The following is an 18,596-nucleotide window of genomic DNA, read 5'->3' as shown; positions in this document are numbered from 1 at the left end:
CATTTCTATTTGTTTGCTGCTAGAAAATAGCAGCAAAAGTGGTATTTTTATACTTGACTTGTATCCCGCAATCATAAATTTAGGTATTGGCTCTAGTAGTTGTTTTGTGGCTTCCTTAGGATTTTCTATGTAAACAAGATCATCTTTTTTTTATTTTTATTTTTTGACAGGCAGAGTGGACAGTGAGAGAGAGAGACAGAGAGAAAGATCTTCCTTTACTGTTGGTTCACCCTCCAATGGCCACTGCGGCCAGCGCGCTGCGGCCGGCGCACCGCGCTGATCTGAAGCCAGGAGCCAGGTGCTTCTCCTGGTCTCCCATGCGGGTGCAGAGCCCAAGGACTTGGGCCATCCTCCACTGCACTCCCGGGCCACAGCAGAGAGCTGGCCTGGAAGAGGGGCAACCGGGACAGAATCCGGTGCCCCGACCGGGACTAGAACCCGGTGTGCTGGCACCACAAGGCGAAGGATTAGCCTATTGAGCCGTGGCGCCGGCATAAGATAATCTTTTACAGTTTTATTTCCAATTCTTTTTAAATTTGTTTTTATTTTTAAAAAGATTTATTTATGTATTTAAAAGGCAGTATTAACAGAGAGAGAGAGAGAGACAGACAGACAGACCTTCCATCTTCTGGTTCACTCTTCAAATGGCTGCAATGGCTGGGACTGGGCTGGTCTGCAGCCAGGAGCTTCTTTCAGGTGTCCCTCATGGGTACAGGGGCCCAAGCAGGTTGGCCATCTTTGGCTACTTTCCCAGGCACTTAGCAGGGAACTGGATTAGAAGTAGAGCAGATGGGACTTGAACATATTAATCTTGAAAATGAACGAAATGAAAGGATAAGCTATCTACCTTCAACACTAAAAATGAAGCTACCATAATAAAGACTGTGATATTGACATAAGTGTATGTGTGTGTGCGTGTGTGTATATATATCTCAGATGAACAACATATATACATAGACGTGTATATATACATATATATATCTCAGATGAACAAAATAGAAAGTTCAGAAATAAGCCATTGTTTATAAACTACACCTTAAATAACATGACAGTTAAAACACCCAACGTTGTAAACAACAAGAATCTGGAGGAAAGAAAATTTTCTCTAAGAAAGGCGCCTAATCTATATATCAAAGTTTGGAGTATAAAATATATTATGGCAAACCTCTAAGATAGACGCATTCCATCAGGTTATCTGAGATGAATAGCACTGCCATGTTCGTGATTGCTCTGTTTTATTTGGATGATTCAGGGGAACCTGCTGTCTAAGCCAGCTGCTTCAGAGCTGTGTTGTATCCTGTTAAAAGACAAGTTGGTGGTGTAGCTGAGCAGTGAAAGTACTTTGATGCAGATTTATGTAAGCAGTTTAGGAACCAAGGCCTAGGCTGCCATCATTTAATCAGTGGAAAAGATAGTGAAGAGAGCAAATTGTATTTATAGAGATTTTTAAAAAAAATTTTCTCCTAAGGAAGTTTAATGTCTTTCTCTTTCTTTTCTTCTTCTTTTTTTTTTTTTCTTGAAAAGTAGAGACTCAGAGCCAGACAAGCAATCTTCTGTCCACTGGTTCATTCCCCCAAATGCCTGCAACAACTAGGGCTGGGCCAGACTGAAAAGCCCTTCTCCATCTGGGTCTACCACATGAGTGGTACTTGAACCATCGTCTGCTGCCTCCCAAGGTGTGCATTAGCAGGAAGTTGGATTAGAAGTGGAGGAGACTTAAACAGGGACTTGAACCAGGTACTCTGACATGGAGTGCTGGTGTCCCAAACAGCTGCTGCTGCTTTTTTTTTTTTTTTTTTTTTTTGACAGATAGAGTTAGACAGTGAGACAGAGAGACAGAGAAAGGTCTTCCTTCCATTGATTCACTCCCCAAATGGCTGCTACGGCCAGAGCTGCGCCGATCTGAAGCCAGGAGCCAGGTGCTTCCTCCTGGTCTCCCATGCGGGTGCAAGGCCCAAGCACTTGCGCCATCCTCCACTGCCTTCCCAGGCCACAGCAGAGAGCTAGACAGGAGGAGGAGCAACCAGGACTAGAACCCAGTGCCCATATGGGATGCTGGCGCCACAGGCGGAGGATTAACCAAGTGAACCACGGCGCCAGCCCCACCAAACAGCTTCTTAACTGCTGTGCCAAATGCCTGCCCCAAGAGTTCAGTTTCTATGGGACCTGGAGCAGGATGAGTATTGTAACTTGCCCCATTAGTAACGAAGGTACTGAATTAGTGGGAGAGTTGAATGAATTCTGGGGTAAGTCCTGTTTCTGACACTTATTTATACCACTGCCTTACTGTGACTCTGGGGCAAATCATTTAGCCTTTGACCATTTGTTTTACTCATTTGCAAATTATAGATGTGGTCCAAGTGATTATTTAGGATCCCTTCTAGCTCTGAAATTCTGAGAATCTTCAAATCTTTCTCAGTTCCCAAAACAGGAACATTTTCTTGATGATGTCTGAGAGCCTTTCTCTGTCATCTCTTTGGCAGATTGCAATCCCCTGGCACAAATGAAACTGGATCAAAATCTGTTTTTCCAACTTGATTTCATCTTAGCATCTACGCTCTGTAACAGTAACAGATGGGCAGAAAATGTTTTCCCACATTTTTGAAGTGGAATAAATAGCAGGCTGCCATTAGCCTTTTTAGCCACCCTTGGACTGAATAGTATCGTCCTTGATTGGGAACACAAATGCCAGATACAGTTTATGCTTAGAGAACTGTGAGGTATAGGAAAAGGTACGCAAGATTATTTTCAAGAATTCACTATCCATTTGCTGCTCCTGGATTGAAGACTGTTGAAGGTGACTTGGAATAGTTGGTTTCATCGTCGCATTGCTGCAGTGTAACCTCACTGTACTCCAGTATGGATGCGGAGCTTGAGCTGTTGCTCCCTGCTTAGGAGCAGGGATTGAGAGAACTGACACTTGGGCCTCGTGTGGTTCTCACAGCAGTGGTTTCCGTGGCCCATCAAACCTCCACAAACCTACCACTGTTGCTGTATGATGCAGGCAGAATCGGGTAAAGAGTTCTCACTGCCTTTTTTGAGACGCTAATAAGGTAGTATCCAATTTTCTTGAACCAGGAAAGTAATTGACAAATGAAAAAGCAGATTTGTACCATTTCTCTCAGGAGAGAAGTGCCCTTGGTGGTCTGGCAGACAGACTTGCACGGGCAGCAGTTCTGAGCATGTACTAGAAGGATTCTTGGTTGTTGAGCAATATTCAGCTTTGGTTGACTACTTCTTACCATCATAGACTCTATGGTGACTAGGGGTCACCGCTAGACTAGTAACAAGTTAATCTGATTGAGTTGCTGAATTGTCAAAAGGTTTTTTATTGTACATTGTCATTTCAGCCCCTGCCCCCAAATTTAGATTTTTTATTCTTTTTTTTTTTTTTTTTTTGGACAGGCAGAGTGGACAGTGAGAGAGAGAGACAGAGTGAAAGGTGTCTTCCTTTGCCGTTGGTTCACCCTCCAATGGCCGCCGTGGCCGGTGCGCTGTGGCCGGCGCACCGCGCTGATCCGATAGCAGGAGCCAGGTACTTATCCTGGTCTCCCATGCGGGTGCAGGGCCCAAGCACTTGGGCCATCCTCCACTGCACTCCCTGGCCACAGCAGAGAGCTGGCCTGGAAGAGGGGCAACCGGGACAGAATCCGGCGCCCCGACCGGGACTAGAACCTGGTGTGCCGGTGCCGCAAGGCGGAGGATTAGCCTAGTGAGCCGTGGCACCGGCGATTTTTTATTCTTATACAGATTAATCAGATTATAAAAAGGGAAAGGATGTTCTCTAACCATTTCGAAATAGCTTATAAATTTATTCTGTGCCAGGTGTGTTTTGCAGGAATTGTCCATAATATCAAGAGAAAGACGACAGTATGAGTGAAAGTGAGCAGACCCGGCTCCATGTCTGCTTCTGCCTTCTCTTATCCTGTTACCTGGGGCCAGTTACTTCACATCTGAATCTTATGCTCTTTCTCTCTAGAGTGGGGCTGATAATTTACATCTGCTGTGGATTGTTACAAAGATTCATTGAGATAATGTTAGTAAGAGCCTTCATTCAGTCCCTGGTGCAAAGTAGAATGTCATTGTTATTATAAGTAGTTTGGTTCTGCTAGTCCAGGTCACAGGATGAGGCTTTTTTCCACTTATGTTATACAAAATAAATTATGTTTTGAAAATGATGTTTTCTTAGCTAATCAAAGGATATTGATCTGGTTCAGCCTATAGGGTAAAAATACATACTTTTTTTTTAAAGGCTTATTTATTTATTTTTGACAGGCAGAGTGGACAGTGAGAGAGAGAGACAGAGAGGAAGGTCTTCCTTTTGCCGTTGGTTCACCCTCCAATAGCTGCCACAGCCGGCGTGCTGTGGCCGGCGCACTGCGCTGATCTGAAGCCAGGAGCCAGGTGCTTCTCCTGGTCTCCCATGCGGGTGCAGGGCCCAAGCACTTGGGCCATCCTCTACTGCACTCCCGGGCCATAGCAGAGAGCTGGCCTAGAAGAGGGGCAACTGGGACAGAATCCGGCACCCCGACCGGGACTAGAACCCAGTGTGCCCGTGCCGCAGGCAGAGGATTAGCCTAATGAACCGCGGTGCCGGCCTTAAAGGTTTATTTATTTGAAAGAGTTACAGAGAGAGGGAGAGAGAGAGAAAGAGAAAGAGAGGTCTTCCATCTGTTGGTTCACTCCCCACATGGCTGGGACAGCTGGAGCTGAGCTGATCCGAAGCCAGAAGTCAGGAGCTTCCTCTGGGTCTCCTACGGGAGTACAAGGGCCCAAACACTTGGGCCATCCTCTGATGCTTTCCCAGGCTCATTAGCAGGGAGCTGGATCAGAAGTGGAGCAGCCAGACTCGAACCTGCACCCATATGTCTTTAACCTGCTGTGCCACAGTGCCAGCCTGACATACAATTATGATTATTATTTTTAAAAGATTTATTTATGCCCATGAGAGTTTCGCAGGCATGGAAAGCCAAGACACTGTGGCCAAAAAAAAAAAAAAAAAAAAGTCAGCAGCTATGTTTAAAACCAGTGAACTTTATGTATGGAAAGTGTATTTCAATAAAGGTAAAATTTGAAAAAAAAAAAAAAAAGAAAGAAAGATCTCTGTGAGATCTCAGTGGAAAGAACGGGCCATCAAAGAAGGAGGTGCCTTTCTCTGAAGGGAGGAGAGAACTTCCACTTTGACTTTGACTTTGTCTAAATAAGATCGGAGTTTGTGAACTCAAGAGGCTTCCATAGCCTTGGCAGCTAATGACAAGAGCCTTAGGTGATTACTGACGGCATAAATAAGAGTGTCAATTGTTAAATCAACAACGGGAGTCACTGTGCACCTACTCCCCATGTAGGATCTCTGTCCTTAATGTGTTGTACTATGCGAATTAATGGTAAAACTACTACTCAAGCAGTACTCTATACTTTTTGTGTCTGTGGGGGTGCAGTCTGTTGAAATCTTTACTTAGTATATACTAAGTTGATATTCTGTATATAAAGATAATTGAAAATGAATCTTGATGAAGAATGGGATGGGAGAGGACGTGGGAGATGGGATGGTTGCGGGTGGGAGGGAGGTTATGGGGGGGAAAGCCGCTATAATCCGAAAGTTGTGTTTTGGAAATAAATATTTATTAAATAAAAGTTGAAAAAAAAATAAAAAAGAAATTCAGAACAACAAAAAAAAAGATTTATTGATTTACTTGAAAGTTAGAGTTACACAGAGAGAGAAGGAGAGGCAGAGAGAGAGGTCTTCCATCCGCTGATTTACTACTCCGTTGGCCGCAGCAACTGGAACTGCGCCAATCCGAAGCCAGGAGCAAGGAGCTTCTTCCGGGTCTCCCACGTGGGTGCAGGAGCTCAAGGACTTGGGCCATTTTCTACTGCTTTTCCAGGCTTTAACAGAGAGCTGGATCGGAAGTGGAGCAGCAGGAACTCGAACTGGTGCCCATATGGGATGCAGGCACGGCAGGCAATGGCTTTACCTGCTACGCCACAGTGCTGGCCCCATATCCCACATACAATTATTTTAAGTCATTGTTCTGTCACCAAGTTTAGTCAGCCTTCTTGTGTGTCCAGGTAGAGTAAAAATGGGAAAAAGTTAAGAGGAAGGTATGTATAGGTAGAGACTGAAACAGGTAATCTCTATAGAGAGATTTTTCTCCTCTGATAGTCAAAATTATATAAAAAATGCAGTTTATTCTCTCACTTGGTTATTCACCTATACCTCTTTTCTTCATGTTCCTCCAGTCTCTTACCTGGAAATTTGAGTGATCACTTTTCATTTGGGGCCTGATTCACTTTGGGTGAGAAGACAGATTGTTCTGGGTTTTGCACATTTCTGGTTGTTCCTATATATTAGTGTTGTTGACAACATATTTGGGGATGTGGCCCAGTATGACTGCATTTTAATATCACCTAAGTGATTCAGATCCATCTGATTAGTGGACTATAGTTTGAGACACTGCCCTAAATACTGTGCAGGTTAGGATGAATTGTGACAAAATCTCATAGATGTTTCTTAAAGCTTGCGAAATGTCATTTGTTTTATATAGAACTGTAAAAGGAGTTAGATTTCACAAAGAAAAGTCTAGAAATTATATTATGTGGTAACTATTTGCTATAATCACTCTGCGACTTCAATGCTAAGAAGCAGTGTAGCTTATTGTTGACTCTTTTTATGTTTCATTTTACCTCAAGTGTGTTCCCCTCTTTTCAGAGACGTTGTCAGTTTTTTTTTTTTTAAGATTTGTATTTATTTACTTGAAATGGGGGGTTACAAAGGTAGAGGCAAAGAGAGATAGAGAGAGAGAGAGAGAGAGAGAGAGAGATCTTCCATCTGTTGGTTCACTCCCCCAGATGATTGGGATGGTGGGAGCTGCCCAGATCCCAAGTGTAGGGGCCCAAGCACTTGGGCCATCTTCCACTGCTTTCCCAGGCCATAGCAGAGAGCTGGATCAGAAGTGGATCAGCTGGCGCCACAGCTCACTAGGCTAATCCTCTGCCTGCGGCGCCGGCACCCAGGGTTCTAGTCCCAGTTGGGGTGCCAGATTCTGTCCCAGTTGCTCCTCTTCCAGGCCAGCTCTCTGCTGTGGCTTGGGAGTGCAGTGGAGGATGGCCCAGGTCTTTGGGCCTTGCACCCCCATGGGAGACCAGGAGAAGCACCTGGCTCCTGGCTTCAGATCGGCGCAGTGCGCCGGCCTTAGCGGCCACTTGGTGGGTGAACCAAGGGAAAAAGGAAGACCTTTCTTTCTGTCTCTCTCTAACTGTCTAATTCTGCCTGTTCAAAAAAAAAAAAAAAAAAAAAAAATGTGGAGCAGCTGGGACACAAACCATTGCCCATATGGGCTGGCAGTGCCTCAGGCAGAGGCCTAGCCCACAGCGCCACATTGCTGGTCCATCAGTTTCTTTTCTTTGAAATGGCCTTTAATCCTAGGAAGAGCAGCTTTTTATTTTAGTGGTTCTCATCCTGATCCTCCCATCCCAGTGCACCTCCCCACCCCAAAGAATCTCAGTTGCTGGGGCAGAGAAGGTGAGACAGTCTTCAAGGCTAATATGCCTGTTAAAAAGTTCTTGTTAAGAATAGTATTTTTTAAGGTTTTTTTTTTTTTTTTTTTTTTTTTTTTTTTAAAGAACTAGAGAGAGAGAGACTGAGATCTTTAATTTGCTCGTTCACTACCCAGATGTTCACAAGGGCCAGTGCTGGGTCAGGCCAAAGCCAGGAGCCAGGAGCTTCCTCCTATCTGCCATGTGGAGGGTAAGGGAGCTGGATGGGAAGTGGAGCAGCCAGGACACCAACTGGTGGCCATGTGGTGTGCTGGCATTGCAGGCAGTGGCTTTTCCTGCTACCCCAAGACTAATACTTCTTTTTTTTATTTTATTTATTTATTTTTTTAATTTTAATTTTTTGACAGGCAGAGTGGACAGTGAGAGAGAGAGACAGAGAGAAAGGTCTTCCTTTGCAGTTGGTTCACCCCCGAAATGGCCACTACAGCCGGTGCTATGTTGATCCGAAGCCAGGAGCCAGGTGCTCCCTCCTGGTCTCCGATGTGGGTGCAGGGCCCAAGCACCTGGGCCATCCTCCACTGCCTTCCCGGGCCACAGCAGAGAGCTGGACTGGAAGTGGAGCAACCAGGACTAGAATCCGGCACCTATATGGGATGCTGGTGCCGCAGGTGGAGGATTAACCAAGTGAACCACGGTGCCGGCCCCTCTCTTTTCTTTCTTTCTTTCTTTTTTTTTTTTTTTAAAGATTTATTTATTCATTTGAAAGTCAGAGTTACACAGAGATAGAAGGAGAGGCAGAGAGAGAGAGCTTCCATTTGCTGGTTCACTCTCCAATGAGCTGCAATGGGCGGAGCTGTGCCAATCTGAAGCCAGGAGCCAAGAGCTTCTTCCAGGTCTCCTATGTGGGTGCAGGGGCCCAAGCACTTGTGCCATCTTCCACTGCTTCCCCAGGCCATAGCAGAGAGCTGGATCGGAAGTGGAACAGCCAGGACTCAAACCGGCAGGATGCTGGCACTGCAGGCATTGGCTTTACCCGCTATGTCACAGCACTGGCCCCTGTCTACCTTTATTTCCCTATGAATTATAGTCCATGAGTTCCTGGGGGCTACGCTGTCTTTCTTCACTTCCTGTTATGGTTTTAGTCATTAGCAAGTGTGTAGAGGCCTTTCCCCTCTTTCACAGCTACTCCCATTTCATGGTAGCCTTCCCTTCAGCAAAGGAAGGATCTGCTTTCCCACCATAGCAAGCTTGTTTTGGAGGCAAAGAAGCCCTTATAGAAACAGCTTTTCTTTTTGGTCCAGAGAATAAAATGTACTCATTAAATGTTATTTCAAAGAAACATTAAAAAGGAATTAAAATCAGTAAAAGTGTGCAGGGTTGAGATTTTATTTTACCTTCTGTAAGAGCAATGGGAAAGCTTCCCCTTTGCCCTCTCACTTGTCTCTGGAATGAATGGATGATAGGTTCATGGGAGGAAGGGACATGTACAAGGGGCAGTCACAGGAGTGTGATTGCCCATAAGCCAGTGAGGTCCAGATCCTTTTGTATCTTTCCTCAGGGTTGGGGGAGGAGGGTTATGACCATTTGGAGCTTGGTAAATGATTTTAGGTGAATGGAAGGATAGTAAATTATTCTCTTTGGGAATTAAATGGGCCTAGGAGATGGACCATAGCTTGTGATAAGATCTGTATAAGTGTACAAGTATGGTTACATTCTTTAATATTCCTTCCTGTAGATCAGAGTTTAATTCATGAAAATTCAGGGAAGAGGCCAAAAATATTTTCCCCCTTTTGGTGGGACCAATCTTCAGCAGATAATAGAGTTTCAGAATAAAGCCTCTGGGGCTGGCATTGTGGCACAGCAGATTAAGCTGCTGTCTACGATGCCTGCATCCCATGTGGGTCTTGTTCGAGATCTGGCTGCTCTGCCTTTTTTTTTTTTTTTTTTTTTTTTTTTTTTTTTTTTTTTGACAGGCAGAGTGGACAGTGAGAGAGAGAGACAGAGAGAAAGGTCTTCCTTTGCCGTTGGTTCACCCTCCAATGGCCGCCGCTGCAGCCGGCGCACCGCGCTGATCCGATGGCAGGAGCCAGGATCCAGGTGCTTTTCCTGGTCTCCCATGGGGTGCAGGGCCCAAGCACCTGGGCCATCCTCCACTGCACTCCCTGGCCATAGCAGAGAGCTGGCCTGGAAGAGGGGCAACCGGGACAGAATCCGGCGCCCTGACCGGGACTAGAACCCGGTGTGCCGGCGCCGCAAGGTGGAGGATTAGCCTATTGAGCCACGGCGCCGGCCTTTTTTTTTTTTTTTTAAGATTTATTTATTTATTTGAAAGGCACAGTTATAGAGGCAGAGAGAGAGAGAGAGAGAGAGAGAGGCTCCCATCTGTTAGTTCACTTCCCAAATGGCTGCAACAGCTGGAGATGGACGAGGCCAAAGCCAGGAGCCCAGAACTCAATCAGGGACTCATAAGTAGAATGATAGGTCTCATCTAACATCTTACGTTGTATGAAGACAGTGTGATCATGATCATTACTTGTCATGTGTTTTTAACTTTCTTTTTTTTTCCAAATTCAAAAATATCATTGACTTATTAATTCCTATTTAGCAGATTCCTATGGAAATAATAGCTTCTTTATCATCGTTCTTTTCAGGTTCACTAAGAATCTTTCCCCAGACAAAATCAACTTGAGTACCCTGAAAGGAGAAGGTCAGCTGACAAACCTGGAGCTGGATGAAGAGGTTCTGCAGAATGTGCTGGAGCTGCCCACCTGGTTAGCCATCACTCGGGTCTACTGCAACAGGGCCTCCATCCGGGTGAGACTGGGGTCAGAGTGCTGCTGAGCTCTTTGGCTGGCCTTCTGGAGGGACAGCTCCACAGCTCTGAGTCTCTGCTTTCCTCTTTCAGATTCAGTGGACAAAGCTGAAGACACATCCAATTTGCTTGGTAATGGTCTTTTTTGGTTGCAAGTAATCAAATGGGGATGTCCAGTACAGGCTTTTGAAAAATAAGAGAGGGGGTGGGGAGGAATCCTGATGTGCTGACCCCGCTGGGACTGGCGGATGCTTCTTTATGGCCCTGTGAGCATCTCTGAAACAGAGTGACCCTTGTCTGGGCTTATTCAGGAACCACTGTGTGGTGTAGGAATTAGCACCAAGGCACAAGACCCAGGACTTTTGTTACCTAACAATTTCTGCTGCCCAAATTCCATCCCTTGACATCCCCCATTTCTCTTGGCATCCTGACAGAATTGAAGTTAGAAATACAGTTCCTGTTGACTATCGGGTGATTGTCAGAGTCTGTGCTGTCTTCCTTTGTATTGTGCGTGCTTTTGTGTAGACACTTAGCTTTGCATGGCTTTTATTTCAGTGTCTAGATAAGGTAGAGGTGGAGATGAAGACCTGTGAGGAGCCTCGGCCCCCCAATGGACAGTCTCCCATCGCCCTGGCTTCTGGACAGAGGTTAGTTGCTTTGAGTCCTGTTATTTACAACATGTGAACTGTTGCAGACTCTATTAATTATTGTAGGAATTTTCAAACATATACTAAAGTGGAGAGAATAGTGTGATGTACCCCTATGGGTGTGTGTGTGTATGTTTATGTTTGTGTGCGCATACTGACAATGTATCTCAGGTGCCATACCATTCCACCTGTAAATGTCTGCAGATCATATGCTTTTAAAGGTTTGAAAAAAATGAAAACTACTTTTACATTCAGTGAAAATAACAAGAATTCATTAATATAATCTAATACCTATTTCATAACAAATTTTCCTGAGTTACCTCTACAATATTTACAGTGTGGGTAGAAAGAGGTTCACACGTGGTCGGCGCCACGGCTCAATAGGCTAATCTTCCGCCTGCGGTGCCGGCACACCGGGTTCTAGTCCCAGTCGGGGCGCCAGATTCTGTCCCAGGTGCAGGGGCCCAAGAACTTGGACCATCTTCTACTGCTTTCCCAGGCCATAGCAGAGAGCTGGGTTGGAAGTAGACCAGCCAGGACTTGAACCGGCACCCATAAGGGATGCTGGTGCTTCAGGCCAGTGCGTTAACCCACTGTCCCACAGCGCCGGCCCCTAGGAAAGAAGTATCTTTAAGAAAGAGAAAAGGGGCTGGCGCTGTGGTGTAGTGGGTTAATCCTCCGCTTGTGGAGCTGGCATCCTATATGGGTGCTGGTTCTAGTCCTGGCTGCTCCTATTCCAATCCAGCTCTCTGGTGTGGCCTGGGAAAGCAGTAGGAGACGGCCCAAGTGCTTGGGCCCCTGCACCTACATGGGAGACCGGGAGGACGCACGTGGCTCCTGGCTTTGGATCGGTGCAGCTCTGGCCGTTGCAGCCATTTGGGGAGTAAACTAAGGGACGGAAGACCTTTCTCTCTGTTTCTCTCTCTTACTGTCTGTAACTCTACCTCTCAAATAAATAAATAAAATCTTCAAAAAAAAAAAAAAAAGAAAAATAAATCATGATAATACCCTATTTTTCAATTCAAATGAAAGAGGTTTTTTTGACTTAACTTTTTGGATTCAATATTTGTATTTTTAAAAATTTACACACTGGGCCTGTGCCGTGGCTCAACAGGCTAATCCTCCGCCTTGTGGCGCCGGCACACCAGGTTCTAGTCCCGGTCGGGGCGCCGGATTCTGTCCCGGTTGCCCCTCTTCCAGTCTAGCTCTCTGCTATGGCCCCAGGAGTGCAGTGGAGGATGGCCCAAGTGCTTGGGCCCTGCACCCCATGGGAGACCAGGATAAGTACGTGGCTCCTGGCTTTGGATCAGCGTGGTGCGCCGGCCACAGCGCGCCAGCCGTGGCGGCCATTGGAGGGTGAACCAATGGCAAAAGGAAGACCTTTCTCTCTGTCTCTCTCTTTCACTGTCCACTCTGCCTGTCAAAAAAAAAAAAAAAAATACACACTGAATTTTGATGCCTAACAACAGTAACATAGTAAATGATTTGCAGTATTTCTTGCTTCTTATTTGTTTGTTTGTTTTGTTTTAAAAAGGTTTGTTTATTTGAAAGGCAGAGTTATACAGAGAGAAGGAGGGAGGGAGGGAGAGAAGGAGGGAAGGAGAGAGAGAGAGAGAGAGATCTTCCATCTGCTGGTTCAGTCCCCAAATGGCTTCAATGGCCAGGGCTGGGCCAGATTAAAGCCAGGAGTCTGGAAATCCATCCGGGTCTCCCACATAGGTGCAGTGGCCTAACAACTTGGGCCGTCTTTGGTTGCTTTTCTCAGATACGTTGGCAGGGACCTGGACCAGAAGTGTAGCAGCCAGAACTTGAGCCGGTTTAACTGGCTGCACCACAATGCTGGCCCCTATAATAGTTTCAAAAAATAACAAGACCAATATTCTAAGTATCAGTAAGACTATTTAATGCAGTAGATACTTCGTGTGTTTTTGTGTTTTAAACTTATATCACATTAGGGGTATATGGTCAAAATATTTTAAAGGTACTTGAAATTATTTTTAATGTGGTTGAGTGGCAATTTTTTTAAACTTTTATTTAATAAATATAAATTTTGAAAATACAACTTTTGGATTATAGCGGCTTTTCCCCCCATAACCTCCCTCCCACCCACAACCATCCCATTTCCCACTCCCTCTCCCATCCCATTCTTCATAAAGATTCATTTTTAGTTATCTTTATATACAGAAGATCAACTCTATGCTGAGTAAAGATTTCAACAGTTCACACCACACAGACACACAAAGTATAAAGTACTGATTGAAGATTAGTTTTACCATTAATTCTCATAGTACAACACATTAAGGACAAAGATCCTACATGGTGGGTAAGTGCACAGTGACTCCTGTTGTGAGTAGCAAATAAATATACAGAAAGCTTTGTTTGTTTTAAATTATTTTAATTTTTGAGAGGTAGAGTGAGCTCTCATCTGATGGATCACTCTCAGAATTCTCACAGTGACCATGATCACACCCCGGAGCTGGGAACTCAACCTGAATCTCCCACATGGGTGACAGGGACCCAACCACTTGAGTCATCACCTATTGTCTCCCAGTGTGTATGTATATTACCAGGAAGCTAGAATTGGGAGAAGAGCTAGGACACTCTATTCTGGGCTGTGTGCAACCCAAGTGGCATTTTAATCACTAGATCAAATGCCTGTCGTAATTTATTTTTAACTGTATAAAATAATATAGTTTTACAAAGACGGTACCGAGACTGGATGGAATGGGTTAAGCTGCTGCTTGTAATCCATTTGAGTGACAGTTTAAGTCCCAGCTGCTCCACTTCTGATGCATCTGGGAAAGCAGCAGAAGATGGCCCAAGTATTTGGTCCCCTGCCACCCACATGGGAGAACCAGATGGAGTTCCAAGTTCCTGGCTTGAGCCTGGTCCAGCCCTGACTGTTGCAGCCATTTGGGGAGTGAACGAGTGGATGGAAGATCTCTTGATTACCCACCCCACCCTGCTGTAACTCTGCCTTACAAATTAGTAAAATGAATCTTTTGCGAAAAGGTTGAAAGAAGTATCATATTTGTATTCTCCCCACCTGCTTCTTTTTTTTTTTTTTTAAAGATTTATTTATTTATTTATTTGAAAGTCAGAATTACACAGAGAGAGGAGAGGCAGAGAGAGAGAGAGAGGTCTTCCATCCGATTATTCACTCCCCAATTGGCCACGACAGCTGGCGCTGTACTGATCCGAAGCCAGGAGCCAGGTGCCTTTTCCTGGTCTCCCATGTAAGTGCAGGGGCTCAAGGACTTGGGCCATCTTCTACTGCATTCCCAGGCCACAGCAGAGAGCTGAATAGGAAGTGGAGCAGCCGGGTTTCGAACTGGCGCCCATATGGGATGCCGGTGCTTCAGGCCAGGGCATTAACCCACTGTACCACAGCGCCAGCCTCCCCACCTGCTTCTTTACAAAAAACATACCGTGGTTTAAATGCTTTCTCTACATTAATTCTTTCATGTAAGAGTATGTCCTGGAGATCACCCCGTAGGAGTATAAAGATATTCTTTATTCCTTTTCCTTAAGAAAAGGCAGAATTACAGTGAGAAAGGGAGAGAGACAGAGACAGAGAGCTCTTCCATCTGCTGATTGATTCTCCGGATAGCCACAACAGCCAGCAGTGGGCCAGGCCGAAGCCCAGAGCCAGAATATTCTTCTGGGTCTCCCACATAGGTTGCAGGGGCCCAAAGCACTTGGACCATCCTCTGCTTCTTTTCCCAGGCCATTAGCAGAGAGCTGGTACAGAAGTAGAGCAGCTGGGACACAAACCAGCACCGATATGGGATGCCAGCGTCAGCTGCTTTACCTGTTATGCCACAATGCTGGCCCTCTGTTCCTTTTCTTTTTTAAAGATTTATTTATTTGAAAGAGTTACAGAGAGAGGTAGAGACAGAGAGAGAGAGAGAGGTCTTCTATCTGCTGGTTCACTCCCCAGATGGCTGCAATGGCTGTTGCTGCGCTAATCCAAAGCCAGGAGCCAAGAGCTTCTTCAGGTCCCCCACGTCGGTGCAGGGGCTCAAGGACTTGGGCCATCTTCCACTGCTTTCCCAAGCCATAGCAGAGAGCTGGATTGGAAGAGGAGCAGCCAGGATTAGAACTGGCGCCCATATGGGATGCTGGCACTTCAGGCCAGGGCGTTAACCTGCTGCGCCACAGCACCGGCCCCTATTCCTTTTCATATCTGCTGAATCTGCTTATTTTATTGAGGTGCTGTAATTTACTTAACCAGTTCTTTGTGTTAATAAACATTTGGATTATTTCTAGTTTTTTTAGTGTTACAAATGGTGTAGCAGTAAATAACCTAAGCCAGTATTTTGCTAACATGTTTTAAAAATCAGTTTCATGAGATAAAATTTCTGTACTAAAGAATTCACTCATTTGAAGTGTGTATTTGGTGTTTTTTTCTAAATTTACTCGTATATGCAGTTATCACCACAATCAATTTTAGAACATTTTCATCATTCCAAAAGAAACTCCAGGCCGATTAGCAGTCACACTTCGTTCTCCCTTGCCTTAGCTCCACTAATCTACTTATCTACTTTCTTTCTTTTTTTTTTTTTTATTAATACATTTATTTATTTGAAAGACAGAGTTACAGAGAGGCAGAGAGAGATACAGAGATCTTTCATCCGCGGTTCATTCCCCAGTTGGTCACAATGGCTAGAGCTGCACCCATCTGAAGCCAGGAGCCAGGAGCTTCTTTGGCTCCATCTTATACTGCCTTCCCAGGCCACAGCAGAGAGCTGGATCAGAAGTGGAGCAGCTGGGACTTGAACTGGTGCCTACGTGGGATGCTGGCTCTGCAGGCGGCGGCTTTACCCCCTACGCCACAGTGCTGGCTCCACTAATCCACTTTCTATATCTATTCTGAACATTTCCTATAAATAAGACTATATGTTCTTTTTAAAAATGTTTTCTTTTTAAGATTTATTTATTTATTTGAAGGTCACAGCTACAGAGTGAGAGGGAGAGGCAGAGAGATTTTTCCATCTACTGACTTACTCCCCAGATGGCCGCAATGGTTGGGGCTGAGCCAGGCTGAAGCCAAAAGCCAAAAGTTTCATTTGGGTCTTCCACGTGGGTGGCAGGGTCCAAACACTTGGGTCATCTTCCACTGCTTTTCACAGGCCATTAGCAGGGAGCTGGACTGGAAATAGGGCATCCGGAACTCGAACCAGTGGCTTAACAGGCTTAGCAGGCAGTGGCTTAGCAGGCTAATCCAGGATGCTGGCTTCCATGCCAGTCTTTGTACTGGAAGACATCAGACTAAGCTGTTGCCTACTAACATTGTAATTGATTGTCTTTATTTTTCTCTTCTTGTATTTTTTAAGTTTCTAAATTTTTTTTATAATGATGATAGAATATTCTTTTTAATGGGATTTTTAAAAAAGAACAGAATAAAAGGAAAAAAGTTAATCTGGCAACAATGTCCCTCCTATTAGAATAAGTTGATAAATCTTTTTACAACCCACAAACCACCTGAATAAATATTTAGATACTGTTTGTGAAGGGTGGAATAACTATAAAAAGAAAACACTAGGTTTCTATAAAATCTTCAAAGACAGAGCACATTCTGCAAAGCCAATGGAGTGAACCAACGATGGAAGATTCTCTCTTTCTCTCTGTCTTTTAAATAAATACATAAACATTAAAGGGTGGGGCACAGCGCTGTGTTGTAGTGGGTTAAACCATTGTATGCAATGCCGACATCCCATATAGGTCTGAGTTCGAGTCCCAGATGTTCCACTTCCGATCCAGCTCCCTGCTAATGTGCCTTGGGAGGCAGCAGAGGCTGGCATAAGTGCTTGAGGCCCTGAACCCAAGTGGGAGATCCAGATGATGCTCCTGGCTCCTGGCTTCGGCCTGGCTAAGCTCAGGCTGTTGTGGCCATTTGGGGAGTGAACCAGAGGATGGAAGATCTCTCTGTCTCTCTCTCCTCTGTAACTCTGCCTTTCAAGTCAAATAAATAAATCTTTAAAAACACTGTGCATGAAATCTCATGATTCTGCTCACTGGTTTGCTTCATTTTTGTAGTGAGTATGGCTTTGCAGAGAAGGTGGTGGAGGGGATGTTCATCATCGTCAATTCCATCACTGTCAAGATTCATTCGAAGGCCTTCCACGCTTCTTTTGAACTGTGGCAGCTCCAGGGCTATAGCGTCAACCCCAACTGGCAGCAGAGTGACCTCCGCTTTACTCGCATCACCGACCCCCACCGAGGAGAGGTGACAGCCCTAGCATCGTGAGGGGAGTTGATGGGGGATTCAGAGGAGGACTAATTCTTAAAGGAAATTACTCCTGCTTTGGCAGTTTCCTCAAATGTTCCCTGTTCCCGGGAACACAGAGTTCTTTCTGTCTGGTGTTGCTGAGACACCCTTTCCTCCGTTATGCGTCTGTTGTGATCCACTGCTGTTCATTGTTGGGATCCTGACTGAGAATGCTGGGAGTCTCTGCCTTGCCAGTCTGTTTCCTTTCTCTTTCCTGCCTCTTGGTTAACTTCACCCATGGAATTAAGGGATTTACTCTCTCTCCTTCCAGGTTTTAACATTTAAGGAAATAACTTGGCAGACACTTCGAATTGAGGCAGATGCCACAGATAGTGGTGATCAGGACCCAGTCACCACTCCACTGAGGCTCATTACCAACCAAGGCAGGATTCAGATAGCCCTCAAGAGAAGAGTGAGTGTATTCTCTGAACCTCGTGAAAATGCCCATCTTTCATTCTTCTGCACAGCCCAGGATTTGGCATCTTTACATTGTTGGAGTTTTATTTGAAGGGGGAGGGCCTGAAGTTCAGTACTGCACAGTAGATACCAGTGAGAGAACATTTCCATTTCTCTGTTCTCCAAATTTTGGAATCACCATTCTTAACACTGGTATAGGAACCTAGTGGTTAACTATTGATGCTTTTTGTTTGATAAGCAAACTTTAGTAGTTTGGTAAGTAATTGACTGTCCATACTGGAGATTGAAAATCCACCTCTGAAACTGATTGGGCCAGTCAGTTTGAGAGGTTGGGTGGTACAAGGTGATAAACCCCATGTTTTCTGTGGCTCCCTTAGACCAAAGATTCCAATGTGATAGCCTCCAAGTTGATGTTCCTGTTGGATGACCTGCTCTGGGTGCTAACTGACTCACAGCTCAAGGCTATGATGAAGTACGCTGAGTCACTGAGTGAGGCCATGGAAAAGTCAGCCCAGCAAAGGAAGAGCCTGGCCCCTGAACCTGTGCAGGTTAGAAAAACAGACACCCTTGGTGGAGCTGGGGGAGACAGTAGATCAGATCTAATTCTTCTCAACATAGGTGGAAGCAATACTTTATTTGGCTTGTTTGGGAGTTTTTTATTTGGTTTTGGATGTTTGTGGGCTTTGCTTATACCTCTGATTTTGTTCATTCTTTTGTTGGGTAATTCCAGTGTTTTAGGTATACAGTGTTAGTCACTAGAGAGGAAAAGTGGAATAAGCCTCTTGTTCCTGTCCTGGAGCTCTTACTGTCTGGAAAGATGAAGCACACACAGGTTGTTGTAATATGCCATGAGAATTGCTGCAACACAGGCATTTCACCACTAGAGGAAGTGGTGTTTGGTTGGTTGGTTTTTTAAAAGATTTTATTTATTTATTTATTTTTAAAGATTTAT

General features: G+C 45.0%; 1 protein-coding gene across 1 annotated transcript in view; it reads left to right on the top strand.

The window, feature by feature from the left end:
* The window catches only part of BLTP3A (bridge-like lipid transfer protein family member 3A), a 70,237-nt gene that overhangs the window by 17,419 nt on the left and 34,222 nt on the right, over nucleotides 1–18,596 (top strand). The window contains exons 2-7 of the mRNA XM_051855732.2: nucleotides 10,149–10,311; nucleotides 10,403–10,441; nucleotides 10,865–10,956; nucleotides 16,996–17,185; nucleotides 17,499–17,639; nucleotides 18,022–18,192. Coding sequence (XP_051711692.1) covers nucleotides 10,149–10,311; nucleotides 10,403–10,441; nucleotides 10,865–10,956; nucleotides 16,996–17,185; nucleotides 17,499–17,639; nucleotides 18,022–18,192 — 796 coding nt within the window. The remainder of the gene's footprint in view (nucleotides 1–10,148; nucleotides 10,312–10,402; nucleotides 10,442–10,864; nucleotides 10,957–16,995; nucleotides 17,186–17,498; nucleotides 17,640–18,021; nucleotides 18,193–18,596) is intronic.

The sequence above is a fragment of the Oryctolagus cuniculus genome, chromosome 5 (genome assembly GCF_964237555.1).
Source record: "Oryctolagus cuniculus chromosome 5, mOryCun1.1, whole genome shotgun sequence".
NCBI lineage: Eukaryota > Metazoa > Chordata > Mammalia > Lagomorpha > Leporidae > Oryctolagus > Oryctolagus cuniculus.
This window is presented reverse-complemented; position numbering and strand designations above follow the sequence as displayed.